Source organism: Thermobia domestica, chromosome 2, assembly GCF_964235325.1.
Source record: "Thermobia domestica chromosome 2, izTheDome1.hap1.1, whole genome shotgun sequence".
NCBI classification, from domain to species: Eukaryota; Metazoa; Arthropoda; class Insecta; order Zygentoma; family Lepismatidae; genus Thermobia; species Thermobia domestica.
The window spans coordinates 59,019,571-59,043,635 of record NC_137455.1 but is presented as its reverse complement, the minus strand read 5'-3'; the positions used below and the strand labels follow the sequence as shown (position 1 = coordinate 59,043,635).

Here is a 24,065-nt window from a genome sequence, read left to right as displayed (position 1 = left end):
AATATATGGAAGCACTACTATCTGTTGTCAGATGATTCACAGGTTTATAAAAATATTATTGTGACCGATTACAGAAAATTAGAATGTTATTAGTTACTTGTCATAAAGGCGAAATAAATTTCGCAAAGCTTTGCTTATGCCAAACAATAAAAAACAATGCAAATACTTACAGCCAGTAAGGAGATATTTCTCGTATGCTCTGAAGGCGATTGCGACAACACACAAGTGGTAGTCATTTTGTGTTGTTTCAATGCCTAATTTTTTGCTGTGTAGGATATAGCTGGCGAGCCCACAGTAGCTATAGCTGGTAGATGTTCATTGGCCCACCGTACTAATGGATGTAACCCATAATCTTCTATACAAGAGTTGTGTTATCTTGTACTGGATAACTTGAACTAAGCATATCACCATACAGTTTGCAAATACAGGCCGAGTCAAAATTGTGAGGTAATAGTTTTTGTAAAGTAAAATGTCGGACCAATCTAGGAGGGTCAATTTTTCTAACCTCCGTTAAGCCACACTTTGACAGAACCACGTAGAATGGCGAAATGCAAATTAGTCAAATGCATTCATTGGAGGTTGCTTATACAAGTAAAAACAGACCATGGTGTTCAATCGTTCGTAATAGTGGTCGTCAAACCGTATCCAGTGCAATCGAAAGTCTCCCCAAGGCTGAATTATAAGATGTAATTACATTTCTCCAGTCAGCTGCTGGTTTTCCTGAAATTACAAAATCAGACAGTTTAGGAACCATATCACGAACCACATGTTTCATAGGTTCATCTAAATCGTCTTCCGCCACTGATACATATTTACTCTTTGCTTCTCTCATCCCGTAGATAGGTAAGTCTTGTTTTAAATTCTCGTTGACATTTGTACACACATCAATTACTTATAAGTTCCGGTCATAATCCACAACCACTCTTCGATGAATGGCGGCTGTATTGTGCCCTTCCGCCTGCGTAAAGGGAATTTACATTATGTAGTTCACAATTGGTTGGCGCTTGGACAGAACTCGATATGGTTTTACGCTCCACCATTTTACAATGATTGAATATCGTAATCTACCTATTAGTATGGAGAATGTGTGACCTCCAATGAACAGATTTGACTAATTTTCATTTCTACATCTTATATGGTTATCCTTAACTGACTTAACAGAGATTGTTAGAAAACGACCCTCGTATCATGGACAAAATTCTCTCCAGTTGTCCACTCTCGAGTGAGTATGCTCCAGATTTGGCTGTTTCCACAATTGAAAGCAGATTCTAGCGATTTGACCTATCAACCATGTGTGACACCACGATTAACGCCGATATGTAACGCCGTAAAAGTGTATCGTTACATCCTTCAATCAGTGCCAATATGCACGCTGTAGCATATGGAGAAACATTGATTATAACCTTGATATTATTCATGTTACACAGGGCATTCACAAGTCACGGAAGGAACAGTAAGAGAAATTTTTACATGTAGATTATTTCTATAAGGTATTATATTAATAAGAGATTCGTTGAAATTTCACACACACACACACACACACACACACACACACACATATATATATATATATATATATATATATATATATATATATATATAAGCTTTCGAAACCGGATATTTAGTTTGAAACTCACAAGTTTTTAATATTTTGTATGATTTTATGACAATTCACTTATTATTTGACTTGTTTCTTTCCTCTTTCTCTGATTACTAAAGAACACCTTCTACAACAAAGTCCAGGTTTCAGTTATTAACACTTCTAGAAACAAATACAGTATGATTTGTTAGAAGAAATAATTATGTAAATTGTGTTTAAAAAACAACATATTTCCTTTTAGAAACGTGATAGGTTATTTTTTTCTTCTTTTTTCAGGTTGAGTTTTTCACTTCATCAAAATATTAGGAAAATATGTGATCTTACTGTTTCATTATTCACACTTTTTTACAAATCGAATAATCGTAGTAATAAATACATATTATTTTTAAAAGATCTTTACAATAAAAATGAGCACTTACAAAGAAAAATTACAAGCAGATTTATTTATAGAGAAGAAGACATTAACATTCTCCGACACCAGACTTTTAGTTAGTTTAACCCTCTTTTCTAAGAATTCTAAAAGCACTTCCGTTTTCTTCAGTTACTTTTATGATATTGTTTACATCATTACATTATATCGACGTTATTTTTATAATTTATTGCCAATATGTTTTTCTATGTTAATTTCTTCATTTAAGAAGAATTTCATAAGAAATTACTGAAAAGATGCCGAATACTTGAGATAAAAAGTATGAGTACAATTTAAATTAATTTATCAACTGATAGTTACATTGAATAATCGAATCGGTCATTGCAGAAATAATACGTGTGACACTTTGGGCGAAATTGGGCTGTTGGTGAATGTATTCTGAACTAGAAAAGTTAATGTGCATATTTCTAGAAATGGACTGAGAGGTCTAAAGAAGGTTACAAACAAAATTAATCGAAAATAACCAGTATTAGTGTGCAATCCATATACTTCTCGGGGTTCCTGAGGTAAATAGTGGCTTCTGATGCCGTGTAAGTCCAAATTTATCCTCTACCGTTGTAAGAAGTGGAGCTTGGAAAAGTGCTACAGTAAGTTATTTTTTTTTACCATTACACCTTTATTGAATAGCCTAAGGGGGAAGGGGGAGATCTAAAGAAGAAAAGGGATTAAAATACTTTCCATTGAAATTAAAATACCAATTGTCCATGTGTGGGGTACTGGTAGTTCAGGATTAACTAAAGCGAAGTTAGTATATATATATAATCCCTCTAAGTGCAAAATGTATGCAGTAGAGTCAAGAAAATTAAGTTTAATGTGCACTGAAATGTAGCAGAGTTTGAGAAAACGCCTGGTTATCGGGAATGGACTTAAAAAAGAATAAGTACGAGTGTTTGCTCAGAAAATACAGTCCTGTATTTGTATGTATTGGATGCTTGAGAATACAACAGAGAATAAACTGCCAAAATACCCTTAAACAAAGGAAATCGCGGTACTTTACTCCATCAGGAAATCGCGGTCGGAAAAAGAGATTGCTGTCGTTGACGGTGGCAGGCCGCTGGATGCAGCCGGTACCCGTCCGCGGCGGCACAATGATCTACTTGTTCAAAATGCCGACCTTTTGCCGAGGCGGCAAGCGGTCGAAAATCGTAAAATAAAATGCCCTTTATCGCCTCTTTGCCGACTGTTGTCGACCGTCAGAGTCGGCAAAACAGTTGTAAAGGCCTCTTTCCGACCCTCTGCCGACTCCTTATGGCGGCCTCTTTTCGACGGCTGCGCCGACGCATTTCATGCTCATTTCCGTCTGTTTACCGACTGCTTTGCAAGGCAACTTTTCCTCGCGGTCGGAAATCACGCGTAAAGACGCCGGCAATCCGACCGCGGCATCTAGTCGGCGTGGACAAATTGTCGGACTGTAGGCGGCAGGATCCTGAGGGGTATGAAGGCCTAGAGTACATGGACAGTAACATTGTTGAGTGTGGCGCGAGAAAAAGGAATGCGGGCGGAGGGGATACATCCGTGAGTTTCAACGGGTCTGCGCAGCCAGGATGTGGCCGAGTTATCCGGATTATTGGGTTATCGAGTGCCGAGTCTTAGGGACTTTACTGTATTCAAAGCACCAGCAATTATAAAAAGCACTATTAATCGAAAATAACCAATATTAGTGTGCAATCCATATACTTCTCGGGGTTCCTGAGGTAAATAGTGACTCCTGATGCCGTACAAATCCAAATTCATCCTCCACCGTTGTAAGAAGTGGAGCTTGGAAAAGTGCAGGCCTAGCAAAATGTAAATGGAAAAGTGCAATGAAAATATAAATACATTGAGTCACCCGTCTCAACTGATAATAGTTGCCACTTAAATAAGATTTCCTTTTTTTTTTTTTTTTTTTTGTCTTTGTGAAAACTTAATTTATAATATGTGCCCTGTTCGCAATGACTGATTCGATTACCTACTTTGTAATTTTTGAACAAAATATATTTTATTTAATTTTGTCAATAAGCAAATTGTGCTTAGTGTTAAACATTACTATTGCTGTTACAATTCACTCCAAATACTCTGATTGTTAACATTTAAAATAAAACTCTTGCATCATTTGTTTAAAACATGTCATTATTACAGAAAACAAATATGTTTCAGTTATCATGAAGACATAAACAAATACTAGGAATACCTTCCATACTGTGCATACTGCGGTTTGTTCATTGCAAGTAACGTCCTTGTTATGTAAAACCACGATGCCTGGGGTCTATTTACGATGGGTTTTAATCAAATCTATTCGTCGCAAAACCAAGGAAATTGAAGAAATAAGGAATTGAAACAGTATTTATTCGTATAAACTACATCATTACTACATTCAACTTTAGAGACTCATATCTCCCCCATTTGGCAACACTGATAACCCATCTTTTGCTTATTTTCTCTCACATTTTATGTCAATTGTTTTAATGCCATAAAATGGTATACCTTCTATTTGAAAAATTATAAGTTTGTGTTGGGATGGCAACACTGTTTGTGTGACAGTACTGCCGTTCTTGATCAGTATCCCCATCCCGTAGGTATCAGGTTACCTGTACACATTTTTCATTTTCTGCCTTTTTCGGGCGTTTTGGGTTAAAATTCGTCACAGCCCCACCCGTTCACTGCTTGATATATCTATTATACACGGTGGATAAACACTCGGCATTTCCGCCCGAGTGACTATCATCACGAGGATTAGTTATCCACAATTAGTCAGTGTACCAATTTTCATAAATATCTAGGTGTCACGGTTCGCATACGTCCCTTGTGACTTGTGAGCCACCGTGTACTCCTGTAGGCTAAAGGAAAGGATAAAAATGACATTGAATGATCATGAAATAAATTTATGGAATAAAAATTTGAAAGGAATTAAGAACTTTTCGAGAAAATTCAGGAACAATATATTGTATACCACAAATTTCTATAACCAGGTATTGAGCCAGGAATTTCTCATACCAGATGTGAGTGTTGTAGCACTGAAACACCACGCTTCCTTTTTTTACAATTGTATTTAATATCGTGATACCACAAGCCAATGCACAATTCACCCTATACGTTGTTTTCATATATATTCTTCTTTATATATGTTTTTCTCTGGTTTTACTTGCTCTTTAAATAAATAACAAATAAAATATGTTACAGTGAAATCCATTTTATACAAAGTAAGTATTCCAGAACACTCTTTTTTTAAAAAATAATTTATTCATAGAAATACTAAGAGTGGACCTATAGCCAGGGGCGAAGATTTAAGGTAGAAAATGATCTTCTCTAAGTCAGTACCACATTGTTTCTTTTTAATCGATGGATAAAATGCTATGCGACATACTATAAATTCCTTAGTACATTGAGATCTTAAATAGTATTTCCATTAAATATTAGATGAATTCTATTAAAAGAAACAAGTAAATATCATCTAAAAACAACAAAATTACGTCTATAGATGTGTTAAGTAATATTTTCCTTTGCTTCACCTAAATATTGAGAACGAGGGATATAGTGGATCGTTATTTATACCTCTTTACAAAATCAATAAGACAATTTACATAGTCTTTATGATCTTAGCAGAATAAAATTTAGGAACACTAAACTGTACAAATATAGAGCTATATAGTTTTCTATACTCAATTATTGATTACACTAAAAATATTTGACATAATAAAATTATTCTACAAGAACGTTGTACAAAAGTATAAAGGTAACCAAGAAAGTTCTGTCGCTTTTAGTAAGTATTTTAACACGTTTAAGAGCAACGACGAAACGCTCGAAGCCAAACCACGTGCTGGAAGACCAACACATGTACAAAATAAAGATCTTCACGCAGTATTTTTTTCGAGAAGTAGCCAGACATGTGAGAAACTAAGACCACAATTCAGTGTGAGTGGAGAAACCATTCGGCAGCACCTCCATCAACCTGGGAAACACTACAATTCGGGTCGATGGGTCCCACATCATTTGACCCCGACAGAAGGCAACGCGAGCAGACATCTGTGTTTTTTTGCTCTCTTGTCTACGGAAGGAGCCATTTCTGGACAGGGCAGTTGACATGTGATGAGAACTGGATCCCGTACAAAACTCCACGGCGCCATCATCGTTTGCACCTGAAGAAGGTCCTCTTATGAGTTTGTTGGATTGCTCGCGATATCGTGCCTCGAGAACTGCTACTAGCTGGTCAGAGCATCAATATAACTCTGTACTGTCAGCAGTTGATCAGTGTGCAAGTAAAACTCAAAACTCTGGAGCCAGCACTTATGAATCGCAAAGGGGTCCTCCTGTGTCAGGTCAACGCTAAGCCCCTGTAGCAATGATGTCTACAATAACTTTAGAGAACGCCAGTTCAAATCCTTAGCAGAGGTACAAAATGAACTTTAAAACTTCTTCGCTTCACGGTCCACCAAGTTGTAAAGCAATGGACTAAATAGGCTTCCAAAATATTGGCAGAAAGTCGTCGATGCTGATGATGGCTTTTTTTTATCTTTCAGGTACGTCTTAGGTGATATATCGATGTTCGATAGGTGGTTGGTGAAATTGCGACAGAACTTGCTTCGTTACCTTTAGAAAGACGAAGTCTCTTAAAACCCAAGTATTTACTTCATCGTTAGATTAATATTTTAAACAACTTTCTCAATTGACTGGTTAAAATCATATCACCTTTCTAAAAAATAGTTTCTTGTGAAGTTTTAATATGATATTGTACTCATAATTAGGAAGTAATACGTACGGCGGATAACAATATTGATTAGTGATAATTCTAACATAGAAACGCTACGTAACATAAAACATGATGCCGCTTAGGATACGTTAATTCCATGTCTAAGTAACTTCGTAGCAAAGAAACTTTTTCTTCTTTCTTGATTTATGATAGTACACAGTAACGAGATCATGGTTATTGCTAGCTCTTACTCTAATGTATATTGTTTTGATATTTTCTTAATTTAGAACAAATATTTTGTATAAATATTCAAAAGTACGAGAACTCATACTTGATAACAATGTTACTAAGAATTGTTACAGGGTTGTGAGTTATTTATGCAGAACAGCATGTAAGAAAATAGAGTAGAACATATATATATATATAAAAGTTTCTCTAATAAATGCCACTTGATTTCAAGCCATTTGATTCGTAAGTTGCCACTGGTAAAATTTCAATCATCATATAACATACAGTAATGTAGCATACTTTTCGGAATATTTGTCATTTAACAGGTATTATTAGTTTATTTCATGTCATTGCATTTCATAGTTCAAGAAACTCGTTTCTTACTGCACATAACACATTAAATCCATTTCAGTTTGTTGAATAAATAAATTTCCTTGAAGAAGTGGCTCAAATCTGAGAATCTTAAAGATTGTTAATTTATTTTTTCTGTCCAGTGTTATTCAGTTTTTTTTCTCTATAGAAAAAGTAAAAGAACCCCAATTCATGCCTTTCTCAAATAAATATAGGTAGATATGCACAAACGTGGAAAAATCCAAAATTGGCCTGGAAACCTCCCTTGAGAAAGCCGTATGTTCGTAACTGAGAATACTAAAGTTTTTATTTGGTATATAGATATGAATTGACTACCTTACCTTCACTTGTCTTCGTGGAAATCGAATCTGGAACCCCGTGTATTGAACGAAAGTTCGTAGTCACTAGGTCAGTGAGGAGAACATGGATGCTTCCACAAGAATCATTGTGGAACTCTGAAGATGAGTGAAAAATGGTTATTTAGCTATAGCGTAATGTCCCTTTTACAACAACTTCAGAGTTAACAGCTAATTGAATTCGCATGCAAGCAAGCATGCAAATCATTTAGCAAGAAAGTTTCTTTTCTGAGAATGGTGTCGCACGTGTGGAGATGCAGTTTACTCTTCCACATGTTTTAGAATTTATTTTTTTTATTTGAATTTAAGCATATATATATTATATCCATTCTGTACAATGCTCCACAATATAGCAAAACAAAGACAAAGATTATTTACTTCTTAAGAACTTCCATCTTTTTGGATGTTTTTACTTTTCTGAGAGATCTCTAGATGAATAAACCCACATTTATCCAATTTAATATATATATATATTATAAAGTGAGAAAATCCATATAATCAAATGCAATTCAAAACATAAGAAATACTCTTAACATTGATCAGTTTATTACATTTCACGTCAAAATTCTTTGAATTAGACAATGTTGTAACCCTCACAAATCTTACATTTAACATTATTTAATAATTTTCTTTAGAGAATATATAAATTTTGATTTTTATCTATAATAGCACTTGCACTGTGTTTTATCTTTACTTAAATCCACAATCATTACTTTCAAATCAATTTAGAAAAGATAGCTTGGTAAAATTTCTCGATGCTAACTTTGATCTCTCATTTTAAATAAAGTATTATCGCATATTTAAGGGTTAAGATTATATAATAGATCATCTTCACATCTTCACTTTTAGAATAATTCACAGAAGATCATCATTTAAATTTTCGTTTGCGTGAGACCAAATATATGTTTCCATTGAAATCTGCATATCTTAATATAGGCTATGATAAACAAGAAGTGTTCTTCCAGATAAGACATAAACACGTGAGAAGAGTAATGAAACGTATTAATGTTGGTTCAGTTTTGTACTAGGCAATATGATACAATTTATTTTTAAAAAAAAAACTGTCTTATTTTTAAAATAATTGATCAAAAAACTTAGAACTTGCAGAAAATAACATCAAACATAATGACTCCATGCCAAATAAAAGACAATGTATAAATCTATACTACTTTCAGAGCTATAAAGTCCAAACAATAAAAAGAAAATGGTTTTAGTGTCATAAATAATACATCTAAAAAGTTTGAAGACACTACAGAGAAACTAGAAAATGTACATTCGTTGTGAATATATATGTATCAATCTCAGCATTGTGTGCTGTCTTTACAAAAAAAAATTGAAATATGTAAACAATTCATTAGTTGATTGAACTTAACGTTCCTTTTTGACCTGCTGTAACTTCCGACAAAGGAGATAACTTACTCAAGTTAGGCACAAAAGAACACTAAAGGAACAATCAAATATCATTTGAATATCTTTCTTGTATTCAACGTTATCTTCCAGAACTTGCTGTGACACTATTACATTCCCGTATTTACACATTTTGTCACTTTCTTTATAACGTTACGCTTGTTCTCCATGAACTATATTTATTTTGTTTTCATACTAGATCAGTAAGATCACATTAAAACTGATACTTAATTAGGTCCACTTTAAGATCTGAAATAAAAACATTTATTCGAACTTGAATTTCCTTGTATGCCTATAAAGAAATCTAATCGATTTTGCTGCAGGATGGATATGGATAATCATTCACCTAGGCAGTATGTCTTCGCTGATATCTGGTGTACCACATACTCAATTTTAACATTCTTCTCAGAATCATGACTCTGGTATAAGAGCCCCGTGAGGACATTTCACTACATTACGATGTCTCGTTCGGGATTTTCTTGACAATCATGTATCAGGATTTGTGGTAATGGTAAATGCTTTTGTCGTTGATCTGCTGGAACTTCTCCGAAGAAATGGCTTTTGTTTACGAAATAAACAAAAAATCAGTTCCCACATCCCTTTCCGAAAGTTCCTGGACATAAACGCGTAAAAAACAGGATTAATACCAGAGTTAAAATACATGGCAAGAAAAGTTAATGGAGTAAGAATGGAGCTTAAGTGACTACTTCCACGATAAGATGAAGACCAATATTGCCACATTTTGCGAGCATGATACGGAAGATTACAAAGAGCAAATGCCAAGACTACGACAATTAGCATACGAATAACACCGCGCCTTGCACTTAGTACCTGTTGAGAAGATGTAATCCGTGTTGTGCGTTTTAATTTTGATGTATGTTTTACATAACTTTTCAGACGGCTATTTTGAAGAACTGTTTTTGTTTTCTTGTTTTCTTCAATGGTAACTTTCCATGATTCTCGTAACACACCATTCGCTCGACGCTTTTTGGGAAATGTACATAATTTACAGCTTCCACCACTGTTATCAAGTCTTCGGACTCTTGAAAACTTTGGCGTTATGATCGGTGTTGATGATTCCGAGTTTGCCTCTGCTGGTTCATCTGCAGTAATACACACTTCACCATCTTGTATTTGATCATCCGGAGACAATGCGCTTGTCCCTCGCTTTTCAAATTTGATTCTAATATTAGGAGTTTCAGCATTTAAATCTTGGCACGATCCACAGATGTCGGAATAGGATTCAGAATCGTATGTTCTACATGTCGTTTCAAGTTGTAACTCCATACCACGACTGCTGTCCCATAGGCGATAAGCTATTCTGGCGTACAATACGGTCATGATAACAAGAGGAAGGACATATAAAAGTCCAAAGTTGATCATGTCAAATGTCTTAGAATCATATTTCTGTCTGTCTGGAACACAAATAGTTTCTGTATGACCTCCTCCAAAATCATTGGTGAATGTCCCTACCAGAAACAACCGTGGAGCACTGTAACATGCGCTAGCCAACCATACAATTACAATGACCAGCTGAAAGATAAAACAGAATTTGTTGAAAACAAATCAACGTAATTTTTAGCGTTTGCAAACTCATCTATATCACTCTTTAATCAAAATAATCACGTTATAATTTAAAACGATCTGGTTCTCTATACCAGTAAATCTTGCTATATACAGATAGCTACAAAAATAGTGGCCTGATTTTAGACTTTTGATCAAAAATAAGGAGCCAAAATTATAAATTAAAAATCTATACACACACTTCTCATAAAATGAAGAATTACTTGATAACGTAAGTCGATTGCTAATACTACATAGCTACATGGTGACAAATCGCTACCTAGTCATATATCTTATAAATCGAGTGTATTTTTTACGTATTGTATTGTCATTTATAATAGTATGCGATGCTATATTTGTGAATCATTTTCACTACATATCAGTATTTTACGATCAAACGTTATGTTATTCAAATACACCCGTACGTGTTATACTTGTTGTTGCTTCTATGTACACTCATGTCCAAAATGATTGTCGCATATCTATAACTGTCTTCTTGTAAGAATATAATTTGATAATGATTTTGCAGGGTACTTTTAATACTGATACTATGTATATAATCGGGAAATGTATACTTGTGGTAAATTTCATTGGAAAATAATTATAAATACGAAAATTAGAATGAGTGAAACAAAATGTTACTAAATGGACAAGAAAGTTCTATTTTCGTTTTATTGTTCTTATTTACTACTCTTTTGACATGAAATTTGTCACATACATGTGTTTTCCGATTATACACATACTAACACTATAAGAAATAGCGCGTGAATTCGTTATCAAATTATATTCCTACAACAACATATTTATTGACATGCGACAATAAGTTTGGACATGAGTGTGCATTGTAACCCCAGTGACAAGTTAAGAGCACCTGTTTGTACAATATTTGAAACAATAGCCGTGCTATTTTGCGGAAAATGTATCACGGAACATGGCGTTTTATTATGCAGCGAGATAGAGAGGCACACACACACACACATACATACTGGACACATAAAGTATATGAATACCGATAGGGAGTTACAAGCCACTCTGTGCTATTTCCAGATTAATACTCTTGTAAACCTTCCAGCTGATTATTGTATGAAACCTATTACTCATAATCGAATATCACCATCCTTCCAAACATTATTTAATTGATTTCCACATCACAATATCATTGATTTCATGCTCTTATCTTAATGAATAACTAATACCATATCATAAATCTGACATTATCCTTAGTAATTCGGATCACTGGACTATTATATTTTTAATAAATATCTTTTCATTTTAATCTATTTAATTGCCTGGCACTAAGCCAGTCATTATTTCCATAGCTAATTAACGTATAACTTTGCAACCTACTATTTACTCTACCAACAATAATGCATTCTTCCTAAAAACAAAAAATCTTGGTGTACATAAGAAAGGTCTTAATCTATTTAATTCAATGAAGCTAGCCCTGCTACTCGCTCTTTGGAAACGGTGGCAGAATTAGTCGATCTTTTTCATCAATAATTATGGTAAATGCTAATAATTGTTTTGTATTATCAAACTATTTTGACAGCTTCTTAATATAGGCCTATGCATATTTGCTATACACCATGAATATAAATATTATACTTTAAAAAGTAACCGAACACATAGTCTAAATTTAACCTTAAATAGTTACACCTTAAATAGTAATAGTGTACACCTTAAATAGTTAGTGTTATGTAAGTAATTAAGGTTATGGCCATATTTCACTGGCTTTCCTTGATTGCATTGAATGCAATCAAGGATAGGAGCTTAGTCATAGAAGCAAGGTGCATAGGAAAAGGCATAATATGAATATTGGCTATTGCATTCGTGGACTATATATATATATATATATATATATATATATATATATATATATATATATATATATATATATATATATATATATATATATATATATATATATATATTCATTCCCAAGATCATTATAAAGGATGCATTGTTCTTAGTCTATTTTGATAATTAAAGTTCCATATTCATATTTTGAAAGCATAGATCAGAGATAGAATGCCATTATATAAATATAAAGAGTGTGTAATTTTCAATAATCGTAAGGAAAGTTGTTTGTCTCCATCCTCATTGAAATTGGAATACGACACCGAGGTTTTAAATGATAGAACATTAGACCTTCATCTCAATTCTTTGGTGAATAATGGATAAGGGCTAGCAAATAAACGAAAGGCATGAATTTGTTATTTATAATAGACGTTAATATGTGTTCCGAGGGGAAGTGTCCGTGACTAATTCAATGTTCATGGTTAAATAGTTATTTTTACCATAAAATAAGTATTGAAATTCTTTCATCAATATGGTTTTCAGAAATATCTCTGGTTTTGCTACGGCTCTAGGCGAATCAAGTTACATCCTAGTTCGAAGCACAGGAGCGTCAGTGAACTGAATGGAATGTAGCGCATACATTTGACACCAAAGATAAAATTTAACCAAGGTAAACAGTTACTCTGTATTAGTAATATGTGTTACAGTTCATTGCCTTCATAACACGTATAATCTCGTTAGATATAATGTATCTATTGAGATCATGAGTATAGCGTACTTTGCCAGATACAATGTGTCTTATAATGCTGAGGCAGTATGTCACGTACGTTCCTAAAGTAGCACTTACTTAACCTAGTAATTAAGAAACCAACATTGCATGACAATTACTTACTTTCAGCCTTGAATGAGTCAGAATTTGCTTGCAGGTAATAGGATGGATAATAGCGAAGTATCTTTCTGTGCAAATAACCATTAGAATAAAAATGGACGCAGTGTAGCTGATACTGTGGATGAAGTGGTACATCTTGCAAAGGAAATCTCCCAACACCCAACTGTAAATAACAATGTAAATAATCATGGTATGAATAATAATAATAATAATAATAATAATAATAATAATAATAATAATAATAATAATAATAATAATAATAATAATAATAATAAAGATAACACACAAAAATATGACGGATATTCTAATGTAACTCTTCCAGATGCTTCCTGGCAAGAGCTTCATTCTTATATAATAGTGCATATGTGTAAAAGATCATTTTCCGGCTTTAGTACATAAATATCGGTCAACCATACTTGATTTTAAATTTCCATCAACTATTCTTGAACTTGTCACCTATGAATCACGTGACCAGTTTTCGATACCTATGTATAGTAAAGATTTGAACTGTCAAGAAACAGAGAGGCAAGGAGAAAGTAGTCTCAGAAAATTAATAAAAGGATAAAAGGATAAAGGACAAGTGAAGGTATGAAGGATTTCAAAAAAAAAAAGATTCTTAAACGTTATGTCTAGTATGGTGTTGTAGGAATGGGAAATAAATACAAGATACGAATCGAGGAGAAACAAAGATTTCAAAATATGGATATGGAGAAGATGTTTGCAAACTGAGCAAAATGGAAAACTATTGAAAAGTGTAGATGGATATAGTAAAGAATAAAAGAACATAGTGGATAGTTCAAACTATTAAACTAAACTTCTGCGAAAAAAGTAATTATTGCAAATTTTAAAGATATTTTATTTCCAAAATAGTAATTTACCATCAACTGTTTCCCTGTTTAGCAAATCGTTATTATAAGTACAAGAATAGTTCATAAGTCTTTCAATATTCTGACACACAATACAATATATTATATTTATTACAGTATACTGAAAGCAGTTTAACATTCCAAGTATAATCCCTCGTGCTAGACTGCCAGCAGCCACCTTACCTCACAGTTCCTCGATTTCATGGCGATACTACGTTTTATCCTTAGAGGTAATAAATCAGTCAATGCTTTCACCACTTTCTGCTGGTTAGTGAAGAATCGTGACTTCAGGATGTGTGTCATGGATCAAAACATATAGTAAAACGAAGGGGTAAGGTGAGAACTATATGTCGGATGTGGCATCAGTTTAAGTTTACTAAGTTCCGAGTATGTTGTTGAATTTTTTCGAGCCAAGTGTGGTTTTACGTTATTCTAACCCATCAAGGTGTGCTTTTGATTCACCAGAACAAGATATTTTGACGTAATGCATCATTCATCCGTTCCAATTGCTCAGAATAAAGGTTGGTATTGATGGTACGATCGTTAGGAACGAACTTGAAATGAATTACCCTATCGTAGTTCCATCACACACGAAACATAATTTTGTAATGGAACGGCGCTGTTTATGATCGGTTCTGGAAGTCATCCCTTACTCAACCTCTAGTTCTGCACATTCAGATTTCAGGAAAATACCCATCTTTTGTCGAATGGGGGAATGCGTTTCAGGAAACTCACATAACGAGAATTTTACAGTAGTTGTTGGCATACATCCACTCTTCTTTGAGACTGAGCTGGGAGGTTAATTCATGTTGCACAATGCGACAGCTTCTGATGGTTTTCCCAAATTCGTGAAGGTGACTAAAGTGTACCGAGACATGCCGAGTTGGTTTGGCAATTGCCATGTGCTAGCGGATGAATTTTCCTCAATGACGTATTGCATGACCTGAGAATTTGTTGCTGGGGAGCTGATCTTTAACATTTTTACAACTTGCATGAAATTTCTGGAACTGAGTTGATGTGCTTTGGTTCATTTTACTCATCGACACTGTCACTAAAAATTGACTGAAGATGCTGGCGGGGTGACTACCTACGTGATAAATAGTCCGCTTACCACACTACCCCTTGGACCAGTCTGATCTTGTACTTACGGTCGATCACGTCGTGCGTATACACGTGTCTGCTATTTGGGTTGTGGAAATATCCCTAAGACTTAAGACACCTTTGTACACATTTTACTAGCAAAATTGCACGTTAACTTCTTCATTGTGTGTTTTCTTGTAATTCTATTTGATATTTAACAGGTTTGTTCCAGGTATTTACTCTATAAATGACAATTACTGAAATTCTTGATGAATATCTAAGTCCATGCACTAACTTTAATGGCCTTTAATTCAACAACCAAGATACTACTGAGGAATTTGTTTCCCCTTATTATTAAGCAGGTCAATTTCTATCACAATACTCAATTTGAACAGGCTCGGATAAGTTTATTTGAGGACGTATGAGATATTATACAGTCCTTGTGATACTGATATCCTGCAAAGAAAAATTAAATGAAGAACTAAAAGAAGTGAAAGAAATTGAATAATATAAGTTTCGGGAAAAAAAATTAACTGACGTTATGCTAGGAATGGTAGATTGTAATTCTAATACCAGAATGAAGGAATTATCTGATGACCTTCTCCACGGAAGCACTTTAAGATGAGTAAATGCTTGAGTGATTTTTTCCACGAGAACTTAAGAGCAATGAGTGATGAACAAGGCGAATTGCTTCATCAAGAGATCTCACAAATAGAACAATTTTACGATCCTTTCATGATGGGAGACTATTGTTGGTTACTTCAGATTGAAACCAAAACAGTGTACAAGAGGGAATCTGAATTGGCAATTAGGAAATCTTCCAAGTATTTACTAAAACCTGTAAATTTACAATTGAAGACTTCGGTGCAACAAGGGGACAGCTCCAATTTTACATTTAGCTCAGGATTCAAACAAAACTTAGTTACAAAATATATTTATCGTCCTTCCGCCTTCAAACTTTTGGTAAAGGAAGGTTTTACCCTATGGTAACATATTTTTGTACAAAAAAAAAAACGTTTGCAGGCTGGAGTAACATAAGTTGATTTTTAAGAATGCTTATTTGCAATCTTCAGCCAAATGTGAAATTGGAGCTGTGCCCTTCTTGCACCGATGTCTTCATATTTGTAATACGTCTATTTGTATAGTAACAGCTTGTAAGTATGATGCTATTCCTATGTGTATCATTTGTAAGAAACCAGGCTCAAAGCCCATTGTGAAATTTCTAGCTTGAAGGTTAGTGGACAATTGTTAAACTTTTTGCTTGTGTGACTTGTAGAATACTCTATGTAATGTAAAAGTCACACTTATCATCAATTATTTCGAAAGCTGTAGGAGTTACATTAATATACTGTTCTTCAACTTAAAATCGTAAAATGTAAAATCGTCATATATATATATATATATATATATATATATATATATATATATATATATATATATATATATATATATATATATCATTGTATTTTATTATGATTTTGATTTTTTTTCAACCAGTAGAAAATGACAGTATCGTTAAATGGTCTTATATGTACTTAATTTGCACTTAAATTTTGTACTCAGCACAACATTTTGCTTTAAAATAATAACTTTTCCTGAATACCAAATATCGGGATAAATATTAAATATGTGATGCACCTTGATTTTTTGGGCATCCTGTAAACTAAAAGTGTGACGTGATTGGAAGAATTTGAATAGATGTTTAGACTTAGTGGGTCAGTATTATTTAAGAACACGCATCTTTTTGCCTTCTAAACCAAACAAGTTAAAATTTGTTGTACGCTGTAATTGTCATGTACGTTAATTTTTGTAACAAAATAAAGTTTAATTTACTACCGAAATTATTTAAACATGTTTTGTTAACAGCGATAAATTACAATTCGTCTTTTTCATAGCGTTTTTGTTTGGGAAAGAAATTACTAATCAAGTAGAATCTATATTAAATGTTGCACACGGTTTGCACGAGGTGTGTGTGTGTGTTTTTTTTTTTTAAGAATTATTTACATTATGAACATATCTTCATTATACAGTAACTAATCATCACTCTCAAAATACTACCAGTAATCAAAACCATGCAAAAAAAACCAAAAAACATGCATGTAATTTTACTTATAGAAACGCGGATCACTTTATATTGTGAACTGCAAAGAAACACTCTTGATTGCTTGTTGTATTGGAGTTCAAGTTAACATCTCTTTCAGTACTGATGCTACATGAGACGTAGACCTAAAATTTAACATGGCATCAAAATCACATGAGCTCCCGGCTGGAATAGAACCCAGTTTTCCGTTAAGACGCACACAATAACCATGTAAGAAACACTGCCAAGACAAGGCTATCGTTTAACACAAGCGAACACGAAAGCCATTTTTTTCAAGAACCGTTAGGGTTTCTTTAATATTGAAACTACGGTAATACTTTCCTTCAGCAGAACAGATATTTGTACCTCTTCCTCTTCAAGTTCTTTAGCATCACTACAGGTGACAGAATCATGGGGGAAACGTATTCGAAAGAACTCCGTCTAAAGTCGTGTTCCTCCAGAAGAGAAAAATCGTTTTTATGAAGCACACTAATAGACGCTCTTCCCTCTTCCCAATTCACTGTCGACAACTGAGTGCTCTTTAAAAACGTGGTCTCTATTACAAGGGTTAACAGCTGTCTTCCTAATTACCTACCAACGTGAAACACGAAACATTACACGGAGATCTCCGCGCCATTTAGAGAAATTTAAAAGTCAGCTATCCTGGATAGTGGCAATAGAGAGTTGTCGATGTCGTATCAAAATATTTGTTCTGAGAAGATATGTCAAATAATGTACTACCTAATTCTCTTTTCTACTTAAAAAGAAGTTACTTTCAACAACTCCAACAACTTTCTCTAGCAACGCCTCTAGTCAGATCCCATTAGCTTATCCTACAATACTATCCCTTTAAGTCAAGTGAGTATGAATTTTGCAGTTCTTTCTAATTTTAATCCGAACAGTAAACATTGAAACTTAATTTAGAAATAGATGTATCTAAATTTCTGATGTTGCTTACACCAAAATTGATATTTATTAATCGAATTCAGTTTTATTAACGGACTATATATATATGTTCTAGGAATGTTAACTACTATAAGTCGACTGATTTTGAAGATTCTCTATTCGTTTGTTGAAAAAGTATACCTTTCTGGTGATTATTCGGATTAGATGGGAATTTTTGAAGCTAGACTATGAAACTCTTCAAACATACTGGATTAACTATTGCAAACTAATATGCTTATAAGCAACTGTACATTCTTAACTGTAATTATGGTTGCATAACACCAAACGGATTATATTGCTAAGTTTCAGAACACTTTCATATACATTACATTGTCTCTGTTGATTGTAACATTTCAAGCAAGAGGGTTAAGTGTGTGAAGTCCGTTATGTTTTTTTTTTTTTTTTTTTTTTTTTCAAGTTTAGAATTCCTTCTGACATTCTTCTAGCAACGCCACAAATCGAATTTCTTTGTTTTTGTTTTCAAATGTTGACCACGTAAATTAAGTAATAAAGGTCTTCCTACAAATATGAATTGTTTCTTAAACAAAATGAAAAAAGAGTGTACACTCATTATTTTCACATAGCACAGTGATGTATTTTCGACTTCCATTGGGAGTAGTCCCGTGACATCGGAATGTTCACGAGAATTCCTTTTTTTGCCAGTGGACATCCCGTCGACATCATGTGAAATTACATTACAGATATTCACTTAAGTCCCAGAATGGGAGCATATTATGCAATATGGGTTGGGACATCCGGATCACAGAGAAAATGTCAGTGTAATACTGGTCAGTTGTGATACTGGTATCTCTGCTTTCGTTGTCTCAGAAAGCACTGTCTGGTCTCCCTGCGTTCAAAGTCCCATAAAACATTTCAGTTGTGCAATCCTAGCCAATATGAGTGGTTATAGTTACACAGTTGAGATGCAGTTATAGGAATGTGTATGGGTGCAAGAACGACCACGCACGAAGGGTGACCAGTGAGTAACACAGGCAATGACTGCTCTTTGGCAAGGGGCAGCTGCGCAAAGTAAGCCTGCTTGGTTGGGAGAAACGTGCGTTTCCATATGTTAAAAACAGGTCACATAAGGAAACTCATGAAAAATCATGTGTTACGGTCGCACGGTCAATTGCGATGTATACAACTAAAAAGGATGAAGTAAAAGACCAGCTGTGTTCAATAATCCACGACTCCAATAAAAATGAACGTTTTCTGTGATACTGAAAGCCAGGTGTAAACAAACTTTTCGAACATTCTGTATATTGTCAGAAGGTAACATCATATATTAGCGCCCCGAACAATGCGTGTTATTTAGCTCCTCTTCGGCTACGATCTTTTTTACACTCTCGTTCTGTGGGAAGAGACGCTAAAACATCTGAAATCGTTGAACGATTATATGAAGTGTTTCACAAGTCTGCACAATCCAAAAATACTGTTTGTCGTTGGGCTGATCAGTTAAAACATGGAAGATAATCTCTAGAAGAGATTTCCGTATTGGACGCCCAAACATGCTTTGAAAAACCTTAAAATACGTGTTACTGCAGAAGACCCTCTTTCAAAAGAAGAAGCAAATGGCCATTCGTTGGAGAAAAAAGCAACTACAACATGTCAGGTGAACGAGATACTGCATCAGTTGGATGTCAGCCAAGTTCCAGCTTCCAGTCACTACAGCGTTTTTTCAGGGCTGAAGAAAACTGCTTTTGGTTTACGATTTTAGAATTCTAATGACATGATACTGCTATAAGCCAATGTAGGAAATGTTTTGAATATGCTCCCTGAACACGTACTTAAAAATTTGTTTCACCTCGAGAGAAGTGAATACAGTTCGATGGACATTATATTATAAGAAACCAACTCAATATAGACGAAAGTTGATGATAATAGAAATGTAAAGTAAAATTATGCTTTTGAAAACTAAAGTGTGTGCGTGAAACATTTGTACGCAGCTCTGAAGATTAGGTACGTTTAACGAATACACAGGAATGGTTTATTTAACAAACAAAAGGATTAAAAGAAATGTAGGAATACGTTCTACAACGCAGTGGATTGATTTTTTAAAAAAACGGATATGCAAAACCGTGTTCTTGGAATTCAAATTACAATGAGTTTAAGTTGAATGTGTTTATCCCCGCAAGATAGTAGTCAAGCTTATTTTTCTTATTTTTTATAAATTAAATAATATAATAAATCCTAACATACGAATTATAAATTGTCGTGGGAGACCCGGGTTTGATTAGCGCCGGAAACTCATATGGTTCGGATTCTACGTTAAAACTATAGGTGCACGTCTCGTATAGCCTTACTGCTGAAAGGGACGCTAATCTCAGAATCAAATGAGAATTATAAAAGGTGTAAATAAAAAAAATCTTCAATTATAAATGAGAAATGAAATACAGTAAACTAACGATTATCTGCGGTTTTCTTTATTTTTCTTCTTTTCGTTCCGATGATACATCACTTTGTGACAGAATGTTCTTTAAAACAAATTCGAGTCACAAATAAAAAAACGGTATTCTATTACGAATAAACAAAACCATTTCACCGATCTTTTCTGAAAAAGTAAACTAACAAATTTGTAAGGGCACAATACTATTCTTGATTAAGTCTTTTGTGCAGACCGGCTACTGATTATTTGTATCATTTTTCGGTTGTTTCACTGCTATCCGTGGAATTGGCATATCTATGGTTATCACGCTACCAAATCCTGCGGATAACAGAAAGTTTACTGTATTCCATTTTGATGTTCTACGCTTATACATTCTAAGCTAAAAGGGACAGCTATTTGATGAAGGTTTTGATGCTGAAGGAATTGATGGAATGAGAATGTAAAAGGAAACGAAACCGCTGAGAAAACCCATTAACACGCATTGTTATAATGCATTGTTCAAAACCGCATTTTACAAGATATTCCTATAAATTGTAACAGCCTGTCGTACATATTTGTCATATGTGTTAGAATCATCCACCATGTTAGCCTGGTTTACTTTTATACGAAATGAATGTGGGGATAGTAGCAAGAATGAGGAGACTAAACTAATTTAAGAGAAATATTTGGAATTTTTTTTTATCATGCCCTTAAAAGTTAGGCAAAATGCATAACATGTAATTTAAGAACAATTTAGATGTGATTAATGAAAGTGTTATTTAACTTAGAGAAAGGCATATTGTTTAATTTATAACAGTTTATTAGTTAATGGATTTAGTGTTTTTAGATTGACTTGATTAAATATTTGAAAGATCATCAGGAATGAAATTAGAGAAATTTGGCCTTAAGAATATTATACCTGGATGACTACTGGTTTTATGTTGTTAGGTATTTCCATTTGCAGTTTAGCTTTAAATTTTATAAAGCGTCCATGGAAAGATGAGCTGACCACTTGAAAATACATGTGAATAAAATCCGTATACGATCTTTTTGAAACTTAGATTAAAATAACTTATTCCGACTCGTTACTTAGGATATAAGTACGTATCGCGAAGCGACATGTTAGATTACTATTTTGATGTTTGTTGACTTCCAATTAACTTTCGGCTTTTTATGAATTGATTTCTTAATAACTTGTTTTTTATTAACTTCTTATTAACTAGCTTTTTATTAACTGAACTCTTTTTTCAAGGAAACAGTTTTATATAATCAAGAAATGAGGTTACAGATATTGGAGGTATTTATGACAATAACAGACTCCAGTTAGCACGTGGAATTCTTGAGAAACTCAATTGGGACAGGACATTTTGTTGACCAAAAATCCCTAGAATTTCCAGACACAATCTCTCGGATGATTTAAATTTTGTTAATCTAAGAAATTTTTAAAAACAAAAAGATACACAATTTTTACAATATTATAGACATTTTGTTTTTAATTTTGAAAAATAAAAACGCTGATTCAATTGTAATTGTTTGACAAACGTAATAACTTCATTGTATAAATTCTCTTGTTAACATAATGCAACTAGGTTGCTTTATTTGCTTTTTTGTAATGGAATAATAAAGCGTCAGCAAACTAAATCATTTGTATGACATAATGTTATTCCTATTATTTGTGTGACATGATTTAACGAGCAAAATGATGATGTGAATAAACTTAATTTAAATGACATAAAATATTGTAACTTTACTAAAATTGAAAACTAAAACTATAATATTTGATAATATTTCATAAATATTCTAAAGTATAATATGACATCCCATAATATCCTATAACACATGATATAATTTCCTATAAATTGTAATACTCTGTCTTACATTTTCATCAATATGACTTAATTTCCTATAAATTATAACATTCTGACGTACATATTCGTCATTGATATAATTTCCTGTAAAGTGTAATATTCTGTCGTACATATTCGTCAATACAATATAATTTCCTATAAAATGTAATATTCTGTCCTCCATATAAATTATGAAAAAAATTCATAGAAATTATAAAGTTTTGGCATACATATTCGTCAATATTATATAATTCCCTGTAAATTGTAACATTTTATCGTACATATTCGTCAGTATGATATCATTTAAATATATCAGTTTATTGGGATTGCGCAAGTTGTACTTAAACGATTGTACGTATCTTTGTACGTCCTTTACATGATAACCCTAGAACGAAAGCGAATTTTTTATTATATTTTTGTACTTGATAGCTAGAGTGATTTTCTCGGCCGAATTCGTTAATGGAGTAAATTCGATAACACTTTCAAAGCTAACGGCGACTAACCTTGGTCCGTTACTCTACACTATAACTCTTGAACGAAAGCAATTCTTAAATTACTTTTTCGCAAAAGTAAAGCGATTATATTAGCCAAGTTCGTTAGTCGACTTAATCCGTTAACATCTTAACGGATAAGATACTTAAGATTCGTTACTCCACTTGATAATTCTTAAACGTAACGTCTTTGTATTTTATTTCTTGCAAATATATAGCTAAATCGATTTTCTCGAACTATTTCGTTAACGAAGTTAATCCATTAACATCACAAGTAACGGTGACTAACGATTAGAATCCACATCTTGCTTATTAATAAATAGACAAATCGCGTGATGCTGTTTACTGTCTTCAGGAAATAGAACTTTCTTTATCAGTACATTGAAATTTAAGTCCTCAACTTTCTTTTAAACTACTTTTCACCGTTCGCTTCGCTATCACTACACTTAGTTCTCTCATATCTTCTCTCGAAAGGAAAATCTATTTTTAAAAAAATCAATTTAAGTTTACAGTTGAGTTTCAGCGCTACAAATGTTATCTAGTAACATGAAGCAAGTTGTAAAAACTTCTATTTTTTAAGATTGGAACATGCATTTCCCTGGTATTTCTCTCATCTATTCGTACGTTTGGCACGTCTTTACAATCATTTATTAACCACCAATACTTTCCAAATCGTTACGTATTTCTCCGCTTATCAGCGCTTGACTCCACTTTTTGTAACACTTAAGGGCAAGTGACGGAGAAGTGGAAAGAAAGAGCAGAATGATGTTCGACGAAACTAACGAGCTTCGAAAGAAAAAGAAAACAATTACAAGCGCTCTGGTGAGGTATACAATTCGAGTTATTTTTCCGAGAGCAGAATGTTTTGTAAAGTTCTGCAAGGTATGTTTTAATCCTGCTATTAAACGTTAAGTACGATGCATTGTTGCCTTACTGTATTGTTAGTGTGCTGAAAGTATGTGGTACTGTTTCAGTTGCGTAAATGAAATGAGACTTAACAAAATTATTAATTATACGTAGTTCATACTTTACAGCTTATACTGTATTCAGTTAAGGTAGTGTTTGTTAAGATGAAAGTATAAATATTCTGTAGAAATGACGTCT

General features: G+C 33.6%; 1 protein-coding gene across 1 annotated transcript in view; it reads right to left on the bottom strand.

Annotated features, from left to right (window-relative positions):
- Nucleotides 1-1,518: 1,518 nt before the first annotated feature.
- The window catches only part of LOC145672512 (trissin receptor-like), a 145,118-nt gene continuing 122,571 nt past the window's right edge, over nucleotides 1,519-24,065 (bottom strand). Inside the window, exons 4-5 of the mRNA XM_081741675.1 lie at nucleotides 13,291-13,450; nucleotides 1,519-10,571 (exon numbers count right to left, since the gene is read on the bottom strand). Of these exons, the coding sequence (XP_081597801.1) occupies nucleotides 9,525-10,571; nucleotides 13,291-13,450 (1,207 nt within the window). The 3' untranslated portion in view covers nucleotides 1,519-9,524. The remainder of the gene's footprint in view (nucleotides 10,572-13,290; nucleotides 13,451-24,065) is intronic.